At 35.5% G+C, this 18,665-nt stretch overlaps 2 protein-coding genes across 2 annotated transcripts in view; one reads left to right on the top strand and one right to left on the bottom strand.

Moving 5' to 3' along the window:
* RC3H1 (ring finger and CCCH-type domains 1) overlaps positions 1–18,665 on the top strand; it is a 100,099-nt gene that overhangs the window by 18,691 nt on the left and 62,743 nt on the right. The window lies entirely within an intron of this gene.
* Positions 13,982–15,012, bottom strand: LOC118890613 (elongin-C-like). Its single transcript, XM_036843696.1, has one exon. It carries the CDS (start codon positions 14,874–14,876, stop codon positions 14,538–14,540), a length of 339 nt encoding a protein of 112 aa, XP_036699591.1. The 5' UTR covers positions 14,877–15,012; the 3' UTR covers positions 13,982–14,537.

The following is an 18,665-nucleotide window of genomic DNA, read 5'->3' as shown; positions in this document are numbered from 1 at the left end:
GGCAAGAACAAAGCTGGAGACAGAGATCAGTTAAAATGTTACTGTGTGATGCAGGTGAGAGAGACTGTATGCTGTATGAAAGCAGGGACTTTGTTTCATTCAGGGCTACATCTTCAGATCCTAAGACACTGTCTGGCACATGGTAGGTGTTCAGTAAGTAACTTTTGAATGAATGAACACAAACTTCAATCAGGGAAGTAGAGATGGAAAGGAAGATATAGATTTAAGAGATAATAGAAAAGTTTAATAGAGGTAGAAGAGGACGGAATCTAGGATGATTACCAGATTACCAGGTGTGTACATTGAGTGTCAAGTTGTATAGCGATGTAACTAAAGAAAGAAGGGCTACAGAAGGAATTACAAGTTTAAAAAAATAGGGACAAGTTAATTACCATGTGACCTTGCACATATTACCTAAGGTTTGTGCTCAGTTTCTTCAACTCTAAAACTAAGGTATAATGATATGTAATATCTAATAATAGGGTCATTGTGAGGACTAAGTGAGATAATGCATGCAAAATTTAGAATAGTGCCTGGCACATAAAATATACTAAAAAAAAATTAGAGATAGAAACAATCGAAAATCCCTGTTTTCATGGAGCTTACATTTTAGTAGTGGTGTGTCCACACTGTAACAAAATAACTAAAATATAGCATATTGGATGGTGAGAAGTATTGTGGAGAAAAGTTAATCAGGAAAGAGATGGGAAGCACAGATTGTGGTGGTAGTGTGATTAGGGTTGAGGGATCAATTTTAAATAAGGTGATCAAGTAAGGCCTTCCCTAAGGGAATTCACATAGTAATAAGTGTAGGGAAATGGGAAAAAGGTTCAGGGTTAGGAGAAGAGAGGGACAAATTGTTCGTAATTTAAGATAAGAAAGCAGGGCTCCCTATTTTACCAAAGAATAGAGTGTGATAATAGTAGATTTATTTGTTATTGTGCAACCCACAGCAGTTAGGCTTGTCCCATCCTTTTATCCTCTCTTCCCTGTAATACACTACACAAACTTAAAGACGAATTTATTCCCTAAAAGATCTTTGTTACATATGTTGGAGTAAATGTTTTATGTTTAATTCTGACATAGTAGCAACAAATCAGTAGGTTCTTTAACAGTAGCTAGTACTTGGGAACAGCAAAATATCTTTTTACAATTCGTATAACTGTTTCAAACCACTTGATATGTGTAAATGACATACATTATAACTATAGGCTTCTGTGTTTGGACTCCATGTAGCAATTCGTCCATTCTTTTAAACTCAAAATGAAATATTGTCTGGGATAACAGTCTAGAAATAGTTCTAAAATGGAAAATTAATCTATCCTTTTTTTTTTTTTTAAGCATTATTTTTCAAGTATGCGCAATTGAAAATCATTGGAAATAGTTTGAATTCTTTCAGGCATATTCCATAAAAATAAACAGTGACAAAAAATGTCCTTAAGGCTTGGCCAGTAGATTATGGGGACAGTTTAATAATACTAATATTATTGTTATTTTACTATTATTAAATATGTTAGATTATATCTTTAACACAAAAGTTCCCTAGGTCATAGTATACACTACATATCACCCAACCATTGCAAAAGAAGTATGTTGCATATGCAGCTTACCTATTCTGAATAATCTGCATGTTTTCTCTTTGCTGTCCAGTTCTAGAATCAGTCAGAGCCCTATGGTATCTACCAAGTGCCACAAGGAAGTCTAGGACACAAGCTCCCTCAGAAAAAAAACAGAAACAAGTAAAAGTAAAGCAGTAGGGGCTGTAAGTGTGACACATGTGCAGCTTTGTTTTCTTGAGTAAAGAGGGAATTCTTTGTTTCCAGTTTTTGTTATTGATACTTGTTTTTTTTCTTCCAGTTCAGCACCAGAAATCTGCTACATTCCAAATCCAAATGTCATCACTACTCCAAAATTGAGTTCATGAAGGGTAGCTTTCTAACTGTGGTAGAGTTAACTGGAGTGTTTTGTAACAGCTTAGTAATATAAATGTAGAACAATCTAACAAAGATGTTGAGTGAAAGAAGTCAAAATACAAAACACATACTGATGATTCATTACATAGAATTTTAAAACAGGTAAAAGTAATCTATAGCATTAGAAGTTAGGATAGTAGTGACCTTTGAGGAAGAATAAAGAGGTAATGATTGGGAGGGATGGTGAGGGGGCTTTCCGGGGTGCTGGTAATGTTCTATATCTTGGGTATACAGGTATGCTCACTTTGCTTACTATGTTCATTGAGCTGAACACTCTTGTTCTGTATACTTTTTATGTGTATGTTATATTTCAATACATTAAGTATCTTAAAATATTTATAAGATTAAGATTAATTTTGTGTTTTAGTCCCCTGATTATTTCTCAGTGAAATATTCTGATAAAGTATTCTTTGTGATTCTCTTCAAAAGAAATAATAGAAGTTGCTGTAACCTGGTTTAAGAAAAAAAAAAACCTAGTAGGCTTAAATAGTTCCAGTATTCCTGTACTAAATCTACTTAATTTAAAACTAATTGTGCTCAGATTAAACCTAAAACAGGCACCATTTAGTTTAATTTAGACAGATATTTATTTATGGCTGATTAATAACATAATTATTACGAAGTATAAAAAATTACAGGTGCTAGGGCTTTCCTGGTGGTGCAGTGGTTAAGAATCCACCTGCCAATGCAGGGGACAGGGGTTCAAGCCCTGGCCTGGGAAGATCCCACATGCCACAGAGCAACTAAGCCCATGTGCCACAACTACTGAGCCTGTGCTCTAGAGCCCTCGAGCCACAACTACTGAGCCTGCATGCCACAACTACTGAAGCCTGTGCCCCTAGAGCCTGTGCTCCTCAACAATAGAGGCCACCGCAATGAGAAGCCCGCACACTGCAACGAAGAGTAGCCCCCGCTCACCACAACTAGAGAAAGCCCGTGGGCAGCAGTGAAGTCCCAATGCAGCCAAAAATAAATAAATAAATTTATTTTAAAAAATTACAGCTGCTGAAAGTTGGAAGACAGTGTATTATAGCGGAAAAAGTACAGGATTTGGTGTTGGACAAGTGTAGGTTCAAATTATGACTAGATCACTAAATTATCCAGGTAACTGTTTTCAGTTTTCTTTCCTTCCTTCATCGATAAAGTAGAGGAGATATCTCAGAAGGTTGCTGGAGGATTATATGAGATGATTTGTAAGTGCCTAGCACTCAAATCCCAGTCCCCCCTCCCACAGTTTTGGGATAGAGGGGGAAAGATTTGAGGAGTACATAAAGAAGTAGGTAGGTGAAAACAATTATAACTTGCTGAAGATGACTAAGGTGATGCTGGTAAGGAAGGTTAAATCTTTCTTTATGTAGTAACCAGTAAAGACTAACAACTTGGGAGTATTTGAATCACTTTCAATATTAAGAGTTAATAGTGCTGCTCTGGCACGTCGACATGGAGGACTGTTGCACAGATGACAATTTATATTCGGTTGGAATATAATACGAAGTTTCAGATAGATTTAAATTGAGCCTAAGTAGTACGTATTTTTAAGTCTAAAGGATTTGTTATCCATGCTGTGCTTTGAAAATGTTACCGTTTTGGTACATTTGAATGCTCTTCCCTGTAGTTACTGATAATTTATGCTGCAAGAATAAGGAGCTAAATTTAGGCATGTTGTGTTTGTGAAGGTACTTAAATATATTAGTAATTTTTAGGCCTTAAAAAAAGAGGATAGATTCATTCTATGAAAAATTTGTAATTCAGTTGAGGCAACCTTTCAGATTCCAATGTCAGTATTACATTCAGTATTACTCTTTTCTCAAAAGGCTATGATGAAATTTATAAATGTAAAATTGTGTCTTGATTATATAAACAATCAGATATCTATTATTGAAAAACAAACCACCCCAAAACTTAGTGACTTAAAACAACCACCATTTTATTTGCTTACAATTCTGAGTTAGTGCGTGAGGCTAGGTTAGCCACAGGTGGTTCTGCTGCTGGTCTCCACTGAGGTCACTCATGCAGCTTCAGTCATCTGGCAGCTAAAATTGGGGCTGATTGTTCTAGGGGTCTGAGCTGGGACAATTTTTCTCTGTTCTGTTGGTCTCAGCTCAGGTCTAGCTCAAGCCTTCTCACATAGTGGCACCATGCGTGTTCCAAGAGTGGAAGTTGCAAGGTTTCTTGAGGCCTATGCTGTGGAGCTCTCCAAACATCACTAATGCTATATTCAACTACAGTATTCAAAATAAGTTAAGGCCACCCAGATTCAAAGCGTGGGGGAAAAGATTCTATCTCTTGATAGAAAGAGAAGCAAAGTCAAATTACAAAGGGGCATAGCTACAGGGATGGGAGGAATTGTGGCCATCTTTGCAGACTACCACAACAAATGATTAAGAAACCTAAAGAGGAAGTCTTATAATAGTAAAGTTAGACAAACCTGGGTTGGAATCTCAACTCTACCCCTTACCGGCTGTGAGACCTTAAGAACATTGCTTAACTTTTCTGGGCCCTGATTTTCTCAAGGGTGTGATAATATTTTGCAAGGTTATTATGAGTATTAAAAGATAATGCACTTCAAGTTTTTAGAATGTTTTGACCCATAGTAAATTCTATTGTTATTACTTTAGAACTTGCCATTCCTTTAAATATCCATTTGCTTGTATTGCTCACTTATTACCTGAACCTGTGATAATCTCCTTCAAAGATAGGAATGCCAGCATAGCTTGCTGCTAATAAGTGGTGTCCCAGAGGCCCTCTGAAAGATAGCGAAAATTGAGAGTTTCTTCCTCTGTTTGCCAGCTTTGATATATTAAGACTCATTTGCTCATATTAGAAGTTGTCTGCTTAAAATATCAAACAAAAACCTAGGTTTTATATTTGGATACATAAGCCTTGAGTTATCTCCCCACCTCCCTCTTCCAAAGTGGAAATGTGTGTGTTCATTGTAAAAAGGAACTGTCAAGATTTTTAAAAATTGCATTTACACCTCATAAACTAATTAATATTAAACTGTTTGGGATATAAGAATACTTGGGTTTTTAAGCTTTTAATGTCTTTTGTTTATAAGTTTCTGTTTTGTAGTGTTTAGGGAAGAAATCATTTAAAATTGGCATCACTTGCTAATAATATTAAATTCAGAGTTTATGTTTTGGCCACAGAGAATTTGTCATCATGTTGCTGATGTTAGATATCTTTTTTCCCCAGTGTCTGAAGGTGGAAAGTAAGATTATTGATTTGAGACTTTCTTCTTTTTTAATATAGACAGTTAAAGCTATAAATATCCATCTAAGCCTTGCTTTAGTTGCATCCCATGAGTTTTGGTATGGTGTGTCTTCATTTTCATTCATTTCAAAATATTTTCTAATTTCCCTTTTGATTTCTTCTTTGACTTACTGGTTATTTAGCAGTATGTTGTTTAATTTCCCTGTATTTGTGAGTTAAATTTTTTTTCTGTTAGTAATTTCATTCCATTGTATGCAGAGACTATAATGTTTATGATTTCAATCCTTTTAAACTTATTGAGACTTGTTTTATGGTCTAGCATATGGTCTATCTTGGAGAATGTTCTGTAAGCATTTGAAAATAATTCTGCTGTTGTTGTACTGAGCATTCTGTGGATGTCTTTTAAGTCTAGTTGGTTTATAGTGTTATTCTTGTGTTATATATCCTTGTTTATCTGTGCATGTTACTTTTGGAAAAGCCCTAGGTTCCTTCCCTAGCAGCTTTCTGTTAGCCCAGTTGATTTTCTGTTGGCAAAAGCATAAATATTCCAACTTGATAGGTTTGCTAATGTATATTGTCTGGCTTCTTTTGTATTAAAGCCATAGAGAAAATAGCAAGAGAGGAAGAAAACCCAAGACATTCTCTGATTTTAAGGAACTTACAGTCTAGCAAGTAGTGGCTTTCTCTGTTGAGGATACCTTTAACATGGATACCACATAAGAAATTGTCACAGTAATCCAGGTAAGAGATGTTGGCAGCCTAACATAAGGATTTAGGAATGGATGGGAAGGTTTCAAGAAACATTAAAGAAATAAAATGAATGGGACATGATGACTGATTAGTTGAGGCAGGGAGCAGGTTTGAGGAAAAGTGAATAGTGAAGGATGATTCCCTATGCTTCTGTCAACAGGTAAGTCACTCAATCACTAACATAAGGAACGAAAGGTTTGGTAGGGTTGAGATGGTTTGAGACCCCAGTTGGACATGGATGACTGGTAACCAACTGGTTATGTGACCCTGGCACTCAGAAGAGAGGCTTGAACTTTTGGAAGTTGTCAGCATCTAGTTGGTAGTTGAAAGCTGAAAATAGATGAAGTCACTGAGGGAAATTTTGTAGAGAAGAGAATTGAGGAAGGAATTCTGAAGAGCCACATATATTCCAAGGATGGGCAGAGAAGGAGAAGCCTTCAACAGGGACACGTAAGGAGTGGCCTGTTAATTAGTGGAATACCTGGACAGTGTGCTGTTATAGAGCCCCAGAGGGACAGCATTTGCAGGAGTAACTGGTCACCATTATTAAATGCTGTATAGAAAGAAAGGAGATAAGGACTGAGATGTGACTGTTGTATTTCATAAGAAGGTTGTTGATATACTTGTTAAGAATAGTTTCAAAATCGTGGTTGGAATAGAGAATAGAGACTAGAAGATAGAAGAAGAGAGGAACAGGGACAGGGATTGAGTGAGTTTTTTTTTTTTTGATTAAATAAGACAGGGTGGAGATAGAAATGTGGTGTGGTTTGTTTTGTTTTTAGTTTTTGGGGGTTTTTTTAGCTCCTCTGCAGAAAGGTTTAAACATGCTGGTGAGGAAAGAACTAGTAAATTGGGATACATTGAAGAAACAGAGTATTAGTGCTGCCCCTTAAAACAGCAGTCCCCAACCTTTTTGGCACCAGGGACCGGTTTCGTGGAAGACAATTTTTCCACAAACCGGTGGTGGGGGGGGGATGGGTTTGGGATGGTTCAAGCACCTTACATTTACTGTGCACTTTATTTCTATTATCATTACATTGTAATATGTAGTGAAATAATTTTACAACTCACCCTAATGCAGAATCAGTAGGAGCCCCGAGCTTGTTTTCACTTGCCACTCACTGATAGGGTTTTTTTTTAATTTTTCTTCGTTTTTTAAATTTATTTAGTCTTATTTTTTGGCTGCGTTGGGTCTTCGATGATGCATGTGGGCTTTCTCTAGTTGCGGTGAGCGGGGGCTACTCTTCATTGTGGTGTGTGGGCTTCTCACTGCGGTGGCTTCTCTTGTTGCGGAGCACAGGCCCTCGAGTGCCTGGGCTTCAGTAGTTGTGGCGTGTGGGCTCAGTAGTTGTGGCTCGCAGGCTCTAGAGTGCAGGCTCGGTAGTTGTGGCGCACTGGCTTACTTGTTCCGTGGGATGTGGGATCTTCCTGGACCAGGACTCGAACCCGTGTCCCATGCATTGGCAGGCAGATTCTAACCACTGCTCCACCAGGGAAGTCCCTGATAGGGTTTTGATATGAATCTGCAAGCAGTTGATTTATTACGGTCTCTGTGCAGTCTAACCTCTCTGCTAATGATAATCTGTATTTGTAGCCGCTCCCCAGCGCTAGCATCACCGCCTCAGCTCCACCTCAGATCATCAGGCATTAGATTCTCATAAGGAGGGTGCAACCTAGATCCCTCGCATGTGCAGTTCACAGTAGGGTTTGTGCTCCTATGAGAATCTAATGTTGCCGCTTATCTGACAGGAGGTGGAGCTCAGGTGGTAATGCAAGCAATGGGGAGCGGCTGTAAATACAGATGAAGCTTCGCTCGCTTGCTCGCCACTCACCTCCTGCTGTGCGGCCCAGTTCCTGACAGGCCACAGACCAGTACCAGTCTGTGGCCTGGGGGTTGGGGACCTCTGTCTTAAAATGTCTCAGTTTCACTGGATTTCTCAGGAGCTTTATAGATTAGTATTTAACAATCTGAAATATAAATTTATGAGACACAAGTTAAATTTTCTTTTCATTGTGACCATTTTCCCCTACATTCAAGATTACTGAGGACTTGCCAAGCAGATTTGTCATTGTGTTTCAAAATAACTTCTGGGGATAGGTGGAGCAAACTTCCTCTTTAAAAAGGAGCCGTTATTCTAGCAGGAGGATGGATTTCAAAACATGACCTGAGAAACTATTTGAAGTCTTGTTAAAATATTTGGCCTAGCCTTCAAATTTTATTCATGTATCTTTTGTACTGGGACTGAGTCATCTTTATGGTTTAGAAAAGAGCCTTAATTAAGTGGGCATCAGTTTTCTTTCTTTTTTTTTAGGATATTTAATTTTTAGAGTAAAATGAATTAATATATAGAAAGGGCTCAAAACAGTTCCTATGCATTGTTATTGGTGTTGGTTTTGTTATTGTTTTTTAGCAAGTGTTATTATTAAGAAGAGATCAATTTTCACAAAGAAAACAATTTTCAGACACTTGCATTTAATTTGAAAGCAGTTGACATGATAACAGATCAACTAAAATGCTTAGCGTATTCCAAAATATGTCTGATTTTGGTTATTCTCATTATGTCCTTGATGTTTGGACTGCCACTAAATGGTGAGGACATATTTACATACAGTGTATGTAATATTCAGCAGAATATTAATGCAAAAACTGAAAAAATAACCTTTTGATGTTTTGCTATAACAGGTCACTTTCCCTGCCTACTGCCTCACAGTTCCTTTGAAGATGATGCTTTTGAGTCTGGCCTTTTCATTCTACTACCTCTTTAATAACTGATGTCCTATTCAGTGGAGTACGTTTTACACACAGTGTAGAACTTTGCTATGTAGAAGAGAAACCTGGAGCTTCAAACTATGTACACAAATTTAGAAACTGTCCTTCACTTGCAGTGTTTCAACTTCAGATCAGTCATCTTCTCTGTGAATGGTTTTATCCTTCCTTACTGTTTCTTCTTCTAAATTTGGCGTTAGGTTGGAGGTAGATGTGTTTCTTTTGGTTCCTCTGAACACTAGGAAGGTAAGCCACTTAAATTAGCCCTTTGTAGCTTTCTCAACCCTTCTTTATCAAGTTCTATTTTCCAGGTGTTTCCTCCTCTAAATCAGAAGCCCTTCTCTTTATACCTGTCCCAAGTATTTGTCAATATTTGTACTGACATTAGCGTATTAAGTTATTTATATCTAGGATGATGTGTACAATATAGGGTTACAATTCAATCCATTTATTTTGGGAAGAAGTATTTTTACAATCAAAATTGGGTCTTCACAGGGTATTATTGCTGGAAAAACCTTGAACCTCCAAAAATCACACACTGTTTCATCTGTAAATTAATTAATACTCTGCTGAGAATTATAACACTGAGTAGTATTATAATAAGCCTTCATTTATTTTTATTTTTGTTTTTATTTTCTTTAGCTTCATTTTTCAAGATAGTTAAAATTTTTCTCTTCTCTTATGTTTCCCTGCTTGTTGGTTGCTATGGAAATGTCCCAGAGAAATGGCAAATTAAGTTAAGGCCAGAGATAATAGTTAAACTCATCTCATGGGGTAGGATGGGGTAAAAGGAGATCCAAGATTTTCTTCTTACAGACAATAAGGTTTTGTTTGTTTGATGTAATATCTTACTCAGGGCAACTTACACTTTAAATTCACATAAGAACTGAGTTTTAGTCTCAGCTCAAAGATTTATTAGCTTTGGGCAAGTTATTTAATGCTGCTGAAGCTCAAAACGGGTATAAAATTGGTATAAAGATGCCTCAGAGGAGTGACTAGGCCAGAGTAGATACTTGATGAATTTCATTTTTCATATTTCTTTCTCTAAATCAGAGACACAAAATGAACCTTAATAGAGGAGATGGTAAGAACTTTTTAACAATTTTTAAAATGTCAGTTTGTAACATTTAAATGAAATCTTCAAAGCAGTATAATTTAGCTATTTAGTAGGGTTATTGCTGTGCTCATAGAACAATCTGAAAGGTGTCTTTATATTTTTTAATTATTACATTAAAAATTTGAAAACTAAGAGTTTATAAAAAGCCTTTAATGACTATTTAACAGTTTTATTAAAGTATAATTTACATACTGTAAAATTTACTTATTTTAAGTGCACAGTTCAATGATTTTTAGAAAATTTGCAGAATTGTGCAACCATCAACACAATTCAATTTTAGAACATTTCCATCACCCCTAAAAGCTCCCTTGCCTTAATGACTATTAACTTTCACCTGTAAGTGGCACAAATTACAGAATTTAAAAGTACCAGCTTGTGAGTTAGGCTGGACTGAGTTTGAATCATAGTCCTGCCACTTACTAGCTTTATGTCTTTGGGTAATTCTCTGTATTTTGGATTCTTTATCTTTAAAATGGAGATAATAATTACATTACAGTATTGTGGTGAACATTTACTTAATTAGATACAGTATATAGAGCACTGAAAGTGCTGGCACCTAGTTGGTGCTTAACAAATACTGGTTACTGGTGGTGATTTGTATTGTGGTTTAGATTTGTGGTAGACATTTAAATGAGAGAAGCACCTGAAAACACCTAGCATAAGGCCTGACACATGGTTTACTTTCAGAAACCCAAGCTCTGTTACGCATCGTGTCATCATAATTTTGTCTGTAGTAGCTCTTTGGGAATTGCTTTAATCACGCTTAAACCTTAAGACTCACAACATGTAGTTGTTTGTTATTTTGCAGAGGCATGGATTTGAATTGAGTAACTACAAGGCAGCTACAAGACTTAGAGTTTGATATCTGCAAACTAGTCACTTAGCTGGTGGAATGAGTCACTGGTCTTATTGTTTACTGTTCGTCGAAATAATTTTCTTACTCTGATAAGATCTTATTTCTTTATAAAAAAGAAATAAGCTCTGAAAAAAGTCTAATGATAATATTGATGATTAATTTTATTAATATAAAAGTATAGAGATTTTTCTTTTAAGTTTTAATCAGAACTTAGAAGTTGGGATGACTTAGTAAAATGTCAAATGTCAGATTCTGTATTGTAGCTCCTATCAATGACATGAAGAAGGCAAATAAAACAACCTTTTAAATGCTGTCTATGCACCCACCTACTGGTGTAAAAATGTGTATTTTATTGGGGAAGTTATATTTTTTTAATTTGGGCTTGCTTCAAGGTTGGACTGATTGCTATTTAATTTGTGTGTATTCTGAATTATCTGTTATGAATTATCAACAGTAAGATCACTAATTGTTGCCATTTACATAGGAGAGTAGGCCTTATGGTAAACTGATGGGAAAGTTAACCATTGCTCTCAACACTGAGCAGCAGAGTCACTCTTGGATTTTTTAAGACATAAAGAGGATTCATCGTTCATGCTCTGTTTCTGATTAGGAGGGTTCCAGTAGAAGTATTCCCTAATGAGCTAGATTTGGGCTGACCCCTAACACATAACTATTTATCTGCAGACTTTGAGCACGTGTGCATTAATTAATAGAATTTTTTTTTTTCTGACAAAACCTTGCTCTGAAGAAGTTTAAAGAATCTGAATGTTGGTATTTAGTAATTTTATCTCATATGTTTACTCTTGACTGAAAGAATGTTTGTTTATTACATCCACAAAGCCATATGTCCTGTGTGGTTTAGATATGTTTTGTGGTTGAACAACTGTCTTTGAGAAGCTTGGAGAATGTTTGGAAAGATGACTTTGGAGAAAGATGTTTAAAGAATGAGGAAGTGGAAATTCTTCTTAGACCTAAAAACTACAATTGATGACACTTTGAGTCTTTAAAAAATCTTTGGTTTATGATTTTGATGATTGAAATAGAATCATCAAAGAGCGACTTACTGTTCTTAACCATCAACTTTCCTAGGCAAAATCAAACTTTTAAAATACTATTTTCCCCGTAGTCTCTCAAACCTATCCTTATGGTCAAACGAATGCTTATATTTTTAGTGACGATATGGGTGCTGATTCTGAATGTTAACTCTATCAAGTTTGTTATATATCTCTAAGAACTATTTTACTGGAAAATGTAAGAGGTTAGCAACTATATACTTCATTTTACTAGGTTAATACAGATGGAAATGATACATAAAAGTAAAAAATTATATTAGTTCTTTGAAACAAATTCTAGAAAAGTTATTAAAAGGGTTTTTAATGAATTTTAAAAAGAACAAATAAGTTTTGATGATTTGGCTATCCAAATTTGTAAAAGGTCAATTTTATAAGGAAAAATGTTTTGAATAGCCTTATAGTAATTTATCTTAGAGCCTAAATTGTGTTCTAAATGTGCTCTTATGTTCTTTTGTTTTCATTCTTTCAAATTTTTTGCATTTATATAACTAATTTGTGATTATACACATTTTGTAAGTTGCCCAACTGTGTAACTGCTGTTAAGTTTGTTAGGTATCTTTCCAGACCTTTTTCTTCTATCCATTTATATTCATTAATACCAAGACTAATACATAGGATTTTTTTCCCCAACACAAATGACATCATATTTATTGGTCTGAAAGTTTTGCTTTTACTTAACGTTTCTACATGCTTAACTAATTCTCTTTTTAATTATTCCATATGTTTTCATAGTATAGGCATACCCTGTGTTAGAAACAGTGAAACAGTGGTCATTTCCTGCCTCTTCAGTGCCTTCACATAACTCTTCACATTATGACCAAATACCATACTATGAGTTAAAAAGATCCTGTAGTTTTTGGTTCCTTCTAATTCTTTAGTCTCATCTCATATCTTTCTCTCTTGATCTCTGTTTATTTTTTGTTTTGTTTTGTTTTGTTTCTGGCTTCCCTGTTGCTTTGGTTTTTTTCAAGCTCCCCAATTGTATTATATTCTGTCTAGTCTCAGAACCTGTGGTTATGCTTTTCCTTTACCTAAAATCTACATACACATATTACGTATTATTCTTTCCATAACTTTTATTCAGCCTTCATCTTCAAATCTTTTTTTTTTTTTTTTTTTTTGTTTCAAACCTTTCAGTCAATAGTCTTTATTAACATGCAAGTATCATTTGCCGCAAGCTATACAGTTTTTCCTAATCTTTCAGTCCTATTTCAATATTTTGAACTTAAGGTAACTTCTGGACCTAACATATAAAGTAACCTACTAAAATGGGTCAAAGTTAAACTGTATTCTAGCTATCACCTTGACCTTTAAGATCACCACTTAGGTTTATAATTGGCATTATTCGTCACCAAGTAGCAGAATATAATTCTTGTACTTGATAATTCTATACTAAAATATGTAACAGTGTGTCTTAAGATGTTACTAAAATATATGCAACTAACATTTATATTTAATTGCTTTCAATAACAATGTTAGGTCTTCTAAGAGGAAAAATTACTTTTATTGATCTTGGTTGTTTATGGTTTTTGCAGGTTCTAGAAAAACTGGTCCATATTGAACCAGTCTTAAAGAAGTAAGCTGAAGACGTAAATTTATAGACCCTATAATAACAGCTTTGTTTTACTACTAAGACAGAGACAATAATAAACCCAACTCTAGTGCTTCTTTTTCCACGACTAAGCAGAGACGCTCTATAATATAACGTTCTTCAAATTTTTTTTGTCTTAGTGTAAAAGCTGAATGACCTCTTCTATAAGTTTGAGTTCAGTAGAAGACCCAGATTATGGATATCATATCTAGTGGGACATACTTTAATTAACAGAAGATAATGAATATACTACATCAAAGTGCATTATTACTGCATCTCTCCACGTTTTTCTTATTTTATAACATTTCAGTTGAATGGAGGAAGACTGGAATTGTCAGAGAAGTCTTGCTCTTAGGATCTAGATGAAAAAGTTCATAGTGAGTCTTTTAAAACATATTTAAATAATGAGAAGTGTAATCACAACAAGGGACTGTGTAAGAATGAATATTGCAAAGAAAACTTTATAGTCAATGGACTGGCCGAAATGCACAATGCACATGAAACTTAAGTCATGTAGTTTACTTGTTGACCATGTGGCTACAGTTCAAAAAGTCTCTGCTCCAAAAGCTGTACCTAGTAATCTTCCAAAATTGATTTTAAATAAAGTTCTTAAATTGTAGCAATAAACAAAAAGACAAGAAACACTTAAACAATACTGCAGTTTATCAAAAGACACATAAGAAATTTCAACTCTCATGTCTTTGACAGTTATAAAAATCAATATTTTGGCTAAGTTATAAACATGTTTATAATGCAATTATATGCAATTGCATAACTCTAGTAATGCTAATGACAGCTCTAAGATCAGAATAGGTTTTTAAAAAAACACTAAAAACATAAAAATATGTAGCCCCATTATTTACCTGTAGAACGTGTTGAGCTTATGCCTAAATTTCAGCATTTACTATATCACCACTGCTCTAACTTTAAAAATCACATCCAAAGGATAAGGCAAAACCACCTAAGAATTGGCATATTTGTTTATTTCTCAATTTGTGAAAATGTCCTTAATTTGTTGATGTAGCAAACAAATTTCAACTCTGATTGCTATGCAAAAGAACAGAAGATAATCTGCTTTGCAACGAACTTTAAAGTTCAATTGCACACAGGCAACATGCTATATATGAAAAAATTACTAACTGAACTACGGGTATTAAATACTGAAAAAAGTTAACAGTTTATTATAATTTATTTTATTTAACAATCTAGGAAGTTTGCAGCCATCAGCAGTTCCAGTGCAATTTCAGGTGCAATTGGAAATTCAGGAATCTCCGTGGAGCTGTTAGTGTAGCGAACCTTGTAGGTAAAATACATGCATACTTTTGACAGCACATGTGAAAGGATCTCTCTAAAATTGACTTCATTCGTTTCGTTCTCAGCAAATTGACCTGGGCCACTCAACATGGCTTTTATTGTTCCTGATGTTAGAGCATGTTCTCTTTTTACAATAAATTCATGACCATCCGAAGATATCAATTTGACATACATGGCGTCAGGGCCCTCACAGCCACCATAGGTTTTCTCTTCTCCATCCATTATGTTCTTATGAAATTCTACTTTGCGTCCACAGGAACTTTAGTAGTTTCTCGTCAGCCCCGCAGCAACCGCAGCCACCGCACCGGGTCCACGCGCACCGCCACAGCCCCTACACCAGGGCCGCCCCCCCCCCCACCCCCAGCTGCCTGCCGCCGTGGGTTCCGGGGCAGTTCTTCATCTTCAGATCTTAACATAAATATCACTTCTGCAGGGAAGCAATGCCCTACACACAACCTCACCCCCATTTGGTTAGATTATCTCAGTTATATGTGCTTATATCTCCCTGTCCCTTACCTGCATATCATTTACCATAACTTGCAGTCATGTTATTTAGTTGTATCATTATTGTTTGTATAGCTGATGAAGGAAATAATGTTAGCCCCATGCAGACTTGGAATGATTTGCTCACTGTTTTTTATCTCCAATACTGGGCATGTAATAAAGACCAATAAAATTTTTTTTGCAAGTAGCTAATGTTTAATTTTTACTGGGAATGGAAAAAAGGTTTCTGGGTATAATTTCTCAGAAGAACTGGTTTAATGAAGAAAGAGAAGAGTTGTAAATAGTAGCATTAAAATACTTTTTTTCCACTTAATATATATTTGTAAATCAACCAATTTGGATAAAGAAACTAAAAGGAAAATATAATGGCTTATCTGTGGAGGTGGGGTGGGAATGAGGACTAGAGAGGTGGGAGATAGCCCTGGGAGGGAGATATTTCACTGTAATTATTAAAATTCTTTTTGACCCACGTGATCATATATTACTTAACACTTTTTTTTAAGAGTCTGATGAGATTGTGGTGTAAATACAGAGAAAATATATGTTCTTATAAATTATTGCTTTTATTTTTTCTATATTCTTAAGTTTTCAACAGTTATTTTATTTCAATGTGCCTGGATCAGTGATTCTTATCTTCCCTTTCCCTCCCTCTCCAAACGAAACACATCTTTAAGAATCTGATAAGTCATGGATCTTATTCCTAGAAGAATGAGCATGTTGTATATAAACAGCTTTATGTAGCATTTCCAAGGCTGATGGATACCTTAATCTGTGCCAGATATTGTTAACTGTAGTTTTAATATGCAAGGATATTTATTAAATCTTTCAGGTATTCAGTGATGGCTTTATGTGCAACGTAATCCAGTGGGGGAGCAGGGGATACTGAAAGTAGGATTCAGGAAACTTGGTTTCTGATCTTGGCTCTGCCATTATTAAGCTGTATGACTTTGAGTGAAACTCTTTTACTTGTCTTTGGTATCCTCCATGTCACGTTGGTATAGTGGAAGGTGCATAGACTTTAATGTCAAGTACTGGCCTGAAGTTGATGTGTTTTGACTTCGCCACTTACTACCTGTATGACCGTGGACAAATTCTCTGAATGTTATTTTATTTCTCTGTGAGAAGAAGGAAAATGATTCCAACTTCTTTGGGTTTTAAAGATTAAATGAAAAGAGGTGTTTGAAAAAGCTTAATAACACTTATTACTGATAGAGATATACATAAATGTTAGTTACCTCATCTTGCAAAATTAGGCTAGAACTAGATTCCTCTAAGGTATCTTTTATCAATGATTTCTCTTATGCTTCTATTTTAAATAGTTCCGTTATGACAGAATAATTTGGAAAATTTGTTATAACAGCACTGATCTGAAATCACGTGGGAGAGCAGTGAGGTATTTTAAGTCTGTAAAACTGATGTTGACCATATTTTCTGCCTGTTTTCTGTATTCTACTGTGCTGGATATGTAGTAAATCTCCAAATACTAAATTCCAAGATTCATGAAACACTAATGTAGGTTAGACTTTCTTAACCTGGAGTCTTTAAATACCCAAGAGATCTATGAATAGATTTTCACAGGTCTGTGAACTCTTTGAAATGAAATGCAAAATTTTTACTGTGCCTAAATTGTAGTGAGAAACAAGCTGTAGCTTTCATAGTGAACAAGGCAGATTAGGTCTCTGTTCTCATGAAGTCTACGTTCTAATATAAGATAGACATTGAGTAAACAAATAAAAATATAAGGAAGTATAACTTATAGATGGTAGAACTATTTTGTAGAGAATTTAAGTACAGTGATGGACTAGAGAGTGACTTAAGAGATTATTTTAGCATTTTAAGTGGTCAGGGAGTTCTGAGGAGTTGACATTTTTGGCGACATCTAAATGATAAAGAGTGGCCTTCAATTCAAAGATTAGACAGAGAGTCCAGCTAGTACTAATATCCTAAGATAGGAACAAGCTTCACTTGAGTAGCTGAAGGATAGTGGAGTGATGGAGACAAGTGTTAGAAACTGAAGTTGGAGAGATAATTACAGGTCTTATCATTTAGGGCTTTGTAAACCAGAATATAATATCCAGATTTTATTCTCAATGTAATAGGAAGCCATTTCAAGATTTTCAACTGGAGAATGATGAGAAAAGGAAACTCAAGATAGAACCCTGATAACTCACTTCAGCATTTAGGAGTTTAAGAGATCAGAAACAATAAGCCAGTGAGTTGGCAAGGATGAGGGGAGTGTGGTTCATTGACACTTTCAAGAAGGAGGGAATAGTCATGTTTCATATCTTGTTGAGAAGACAAGTAAGATTAGAACAATGACCTAATCATTAGATTTGTCAACAGTGTTGTCTGCCATGAGAACGAAATTACTGTGAAGTCAATAAATAGCTATTAGGGGACTTCCTTGGTGGTCCAGTGGTTAAGAATACACCTTCCAATGCAGGAGATGCAGGTTCAATCCCTGGTCGGGGAACTAAGATCCCAGACGCCACGGGGCAGTTAAGCCCACATACCACATCTTCTGAGCCCACGTGCCACAACTACTGAGCTTGCACACTCTGTAGCCCGTGTGCCACAACGAAAGATCCTGCATGCCACGACGAAGATCCCGCGTGCTGCAACTAAGATCCAACACAGCCAAATAAATAAATATTTTTTAAAAATAGCTATTAGCAGCTTTGTGACATTGGTCTTTTCCTTTTTAACTTTCAAAAATTTTTTAAATTTTTTTATATTTCATTTTTGTGACATTGGTTTTTGAATGAACCTGCAAGTAATTCTTCCTTTTTTAACCTTTAATCTGTGGGTGGTGATTGATGTGGTTAAGAGTTTGGGTTTTGAGCCAGACTGTCTGGGTTAATATTGCATCTCTATTTGTTTTTAGCTTATTCAGCCTCACTAAACCTCCATTTCTCATGGAGTTGACAGTTGAACACGGGGGTTAGGGGTGCTGACCCTCCGCTCAGTTGAAAATCTGTGTATAATTTATAATTGGTTCTCCGTATATGCAGTTCCTCCTCATCTGTGGTTCCGCATCCAAGGATTCAGCCGACTGCAGATCATGTAGTACTGTAGTATTTACTATTGAAAAAAAAAAATCCATGTATAAGTGGACCCTTGCTATTAAAACCCATGTTGTTCAGGGGTCGACTGTATCTGTAAAATGGGATAACAGTAGTTACCTACCTTTTATAATTTTGTTCTGTGTAAAGCAGTTAGCTGTATAAATAGTAAAAATTATAATGATTGTGCAATAAAACGTTTATATTTTGTGCTCTTTGGGGTTTCTGTAGTTTTATAGTGTTTAAGGAAATAAAGTGCTGTGTTTTAACTTTGTTTTATGATTAATTAACAAATGTTAAGTGCTCTACAAGACCATACTGGTAAAAAGGAAAGAACCATTAACTCAACTTAAGTAGAGATTAACTTAAGATCAGATTCTTTGTAGGCATTATTTTAAACTGCCATGCTAATCTATAGAAAAGTTTGTATGGATGATACTTTATC

This window comes from Balaenoptera musculus, chromosome 1 (genome assembly GCF_009873245.2).
Source record: "Balaenoptera musculus isolate JJ_BM4_2016_0621 chromosome 1, mBalMus1.pri.v3, whole genome shotgun sequence".
Taxonomy (NCBI): domain Eukaryota; kingdom Metazoa; phylum Chordata; class Mammalia; order Artiodactyla; family Balaenopteridae; genus Balaenoptera; species Balaenoptera musculus.
This window is presented reverse-complemented; position numbering and strand designations above follow the sequence as displayed.